The sequence below is a fragment of the Copadichromis virginalis genome, linkage group LG15 (assembly GCF_057382275.1).
Source record: "Copadichromis virginalis isolate Kocher_CV1m ecotype Utaka linkage group LG15, C_Virginalis_male_GT1.1, whole genome shotgun sequence".
NCBI classification, from domain to species: Eukaryota; Metazoa; Chordata; class Actinopteri; order Cichliformes; family Cichlidae; genus Copadichromis; species Copadichromis virginalis.
Window position 1 is genome coordinate 32193586 of NC_140632.1, and position 3623 is coordinate 32197208.

At 52.9% G+C, this 3623-nt stretch overlaps 1 protein-coding gene across 1 annotated transcript; it reads right to left on the reverse strand.

Annotated features, from left to right (window-relative positions):
- Nucleotides 1-1899: 1899 nt before the first annotated feature.
- On the reverse strand, nt 1900-3031 carry LOC146692754 (uncharacterized). Its single transcript, XM_085433508.1, has 4 exons — nt 2983-3031; nt 2671-2764; nt 2403-2490; nt 1900-2283 (listed from the first exon to the last, which is right to left on the reverse strand). The coding sequence occupies exons 1-4, from the start codon at nt 3029-3031 to the stop codon at nt 1900-1902; spliced, it is 615 nt and encodes a 204-aa protein (XP_085289634.1).
- Nucleotides 3032-3623: the final 592 nt, after the last annotated feature.

A 3623-nucleotide genomic window follows, 5' to 3' on the forward strand; every position in this document is an offset into this window, starting at 1 on the left:
GACGTCAACAGCGCTCCGCCAGCACTATACACAGTGCAGGTGGAGCACCGCTTTCCCCTCCTGAGACGCCTGACGGTTTGCCAGAATCTCTTCGAGGCAGTCCGAAAGTCTTTTTCCATGGCCTCTCCGAACTCCTCCCACACCCGAGTTTTTGCTTCAGCCACTGCCCGAGCCGCATTCCGCTTGGCCTGTCGATACCTGTCGGCTGCCTCCGGAGTCCCACAGGCTAACCAAGCCCGATAGGCCTCCTTCTTCAGCCTGGTGGCTCCCTTCACCTCTGGTGTCCACCATTTGGTTCGGGGATTACCACCACGGCAGGCACCAACCACCTTGCGGCCGCAGCTCAATGCAGCAGCTTCGGCAATGGAGACGCTGAACATGGTCCATTCGGACTCAATGTCCCCAGCCTCCCTCGGAATGCTGTTGAAGCTCTGCCGGAGGTGTGCGTTGAAGATCTCGCGGACTGGGGCCTCTGCTAGACGTTCCCAGCACACCCTCACTACGCGTTTAGGTGCACCAGGTCTGTCCAGCGTCCTCCCCCGCCACCTGATCCAACTCACCACCAGGTGGTGATCAGTTGACAGCTCAGCCCCTCTCTTCACCCGAGTGTCCAGAACATATGGTCGCAGGTCTGGTGATACGATTACAAAATCGATCATCGACCTACGGCCTAGAGCATCCTGGTGCCACGTGCACTTATGGACACTCTTATGTTCGAACAGGGTGTTCGTTATGGCCAAACTGTGATTAGCACAGAAGTCCAATAACAAAACACCGCTCGGGTTCAGATCAGGGAGGCCGTTCCTCCCAATCACGCCCCTCCAGGTCTCGCTGTCGTTACCCACGTGAGCATTGAAGTCTCCCAGCAGGACAACAGAGTCTCCAGGTGGAGCACCTTCCAGCACCCCTCCCAGGGACTCTAAGAAGGCTGGGTACTCCGAACTGCCACTCGGCGCATAAGCGCAGATGACAGTCAGGACCCGTTCCCCGACCCTAAGGCGCAGGGAACAAACCCTCTCGTCCACCGGGAAAAACCCCAACGTACCGGCAGCAAGCCGAGGGGATATAAGAATACCCACCCCAGCCCGCCGCCTCTCACCAGGGGCAACTCCAGACTGAGACAGAGTCCAGCCCCTCTCCAGGAGACTGGTTCCAGAGCCCAGACAATGCGTAGAGGTGAGCCCAACTATATCTAGCCGGTACCTCTCAACCTCACGCACCAACTCAGGCTCCTTCCCCACCAGAGAGGTGACATTCCATGTCCCTATTGCCAGTCTTGGCAGCCGGGGGTCGGTCCGCCAGGGCCTCCGCTCCTGGCCGCCACCCGGCTCACAATGCACCCGACCCCTATGGCGCCTCCTGCGGGTGGTGGGCCTGCGGGAGGATGGGCCCATGTCTCCTCTTCGGGCTGTGCCCGGCCGGGCCCCATGGACTAAGGCCCGGCCACCAGACGCTCGCCCTCGGGCACCCTCCCCGGGCCTGGCTCCGGGGCGGGGCCCCGGTAACCCTATCCCGGGCAGGGTAAACTGTTCCCTCGATATTCTTTTCATGGGGGTCTTCTGAATCGCTCTTTGTCTGGTCCCTCACCCAGGACCAGTTTGCCATGGGAGACCCTACCAGGGGGCAAAAGCCCCCAGACAACATAGCCCCTGGGATCCCTGGGACACACAAACCCCTCCACCACGATAAGGTAGCGATTCAAGGAGGGGCTATTACTATTTGATTCCATTTATTGCGAAAATGAGACTTGTAACATCCAACACAAAGGGCACAATGTAACAAAATAATTTAAAGGAAAGTGTTTGCAATGCAGGAAAAAGAAGGTGTCTGGTGCCTGGAAAATCATCTCAACACACAAATGTCACAGAACTGTCAAATGAAATTAGAGGGACGCAGCAGTCATTTTGGGATCAGACGTTCCAGGATTGTAAAAAGTCTGTCCATTCGCTCCTTGCTCTCCTGTGCCCTTCTCTCCTCAGCCTCCCTTTGTTGCTGCATGTCCTCCCTGATGAGGTTGAGCAGCTCGTCATCCCGATCCCGTTTCCTCTTCCTTGCTGTTGTCGGTGGCTGACTGTCTCCCTCATCAGTGTCAGATTCTGCTACATTCTGGTCACCCACTGCTGAACTTGGCCCTGGAGTGTCCTCAGGGAGAGTGGACAGTAGGACAGGGAGCCTGATGGACGGCCTCTGTACTATTACCTCGTCCATGAGGGCAAACCAGGGCCAAGTGGCAGCAGTGGGCTTCCCACTTACACCCTCTCCTGACCCTGGATACTTGCAGTCCTAATGGCAGAGGAAATAAAAACACAACAGTTAACACATGATAACACCACAACAATTCTTAGTAGGTGCACATTTACTAACTTGTGTCCTCATGACTTATCTGCTTGAGAACAACATACTTTGTATTTTGTCTTGAGGTTAACCCACTTTTTCCTTTCCTGCAAGGGGGTGACTGTCCCCTGCAAACCCATCTTCTCCAGTATAGTCCTGATCACACCTGAAAAATAAGAGCAGACAGAAACGTTGGCAACTATGTTGATCCCCACATCCGGACGTTTGCAAAGCAGCACGCCAGAGTGATACCGAATGGACATCACAGGTTCTCTGCAGCATGAGGGTTAATGAAACTACACTCATATATGGGTGTGAATTGATTTGTTCTTGTACCTCCATGCCACAGTGGCAGAATTCTTCACCGCAGTGAAGAGGTGGTCGTTTTCGCCTTGCAATCTGATGAGGAGAGTTGTTTGCTCTTTGTTCCCTGCAACGTATCACAAAATGATTAATTAGCAAGATATAACGTAGCTGTATGAGAGTGGCAATGCATGACAAACTGCTGGGGTCACCATACTAGTTCAAGTGCAATCTATCACGGGGATTCTATGGATTATAAGCTAAACACAGGCATATGCCCAGAGACTACCAACAGAACCGCTATGGGGGTTTAACTTTTGTAACACCAGATTTTCAAGTACTTACATGTGAATGCAGATTCCTCTCCCACTGTCACGCCCGGTTTGCCCGCCATTGTTCCGGTCCAAAATGCTTCTACTGGTTTGGAATTTATGCGGCAGGTGGCCCGCAATGAATCCTGGGATATAGTAGGACATGAAGGATACATCGGACCCATCCTTAGAATTCAGGGCAAAGTAGGATGCATTTGTCGCCACATTTTGAGTACTCTTTGAATTCGGACAGCCTTCGCCACGTCGCTGTGACGTCATTGCCTCCAAATGTGGCATTGGCGCATCCTTCCCCAGAATTCGGACACGGCTAACCCTCAAATTTGCGGAGAGGTAGGACGCATTTGTCGCCACATTTTGAGTGCTCTTTGAATTCGGACAGCCTTCGCGACGTCGCTGTGACATCATTGCATCCAAATATGCCATTTTAAGCATCCTTCCCCTGAATTCGGACACAGCCACTGTGTTGGAAGGACGAGCAATTCTGAAAAGTAGCTCAAAAGAAAAAGGACGGTATAGAGACAGGTTGTGTCCAGATGCAAAGAGACTGTAATTGCAAAAAAAAAATAGCGTGCATTGGAAATGTGGACCCGTATGAAATCCGGCAGTGGAGTAGAAACCCTGAAGACCAAACCACTATTGACTTAGCATGATCTA

What these genes read in the sequence shown, in the direction of transcription:
- LOC146692754 (XM_085433508.1), bottom strand. Translation starts at nt 3,031, where the DNA reads ATGGCGGGCAAACCGGGCGTGACAGTGGGAGAGGAATCTGCATTCACA. An exon ending in AGAGGAATCTGCATTCACAT is followed by an intron (nt 2,765 to 2,982) that starts GTAAGTACTTGA and finishes GATACGTTGCAG; the next exon opens with GGAACAAAGAGCAAACAACT. An exon ending in ACCTCAAGACAAAATACAAA is followed by an intron (nt 2,284 to 2,402) that starts GTATGTTGTTCT and finishes CTCTGCCATTAG; the next exon opens with GACTGCAAGTATCCAGGGTC.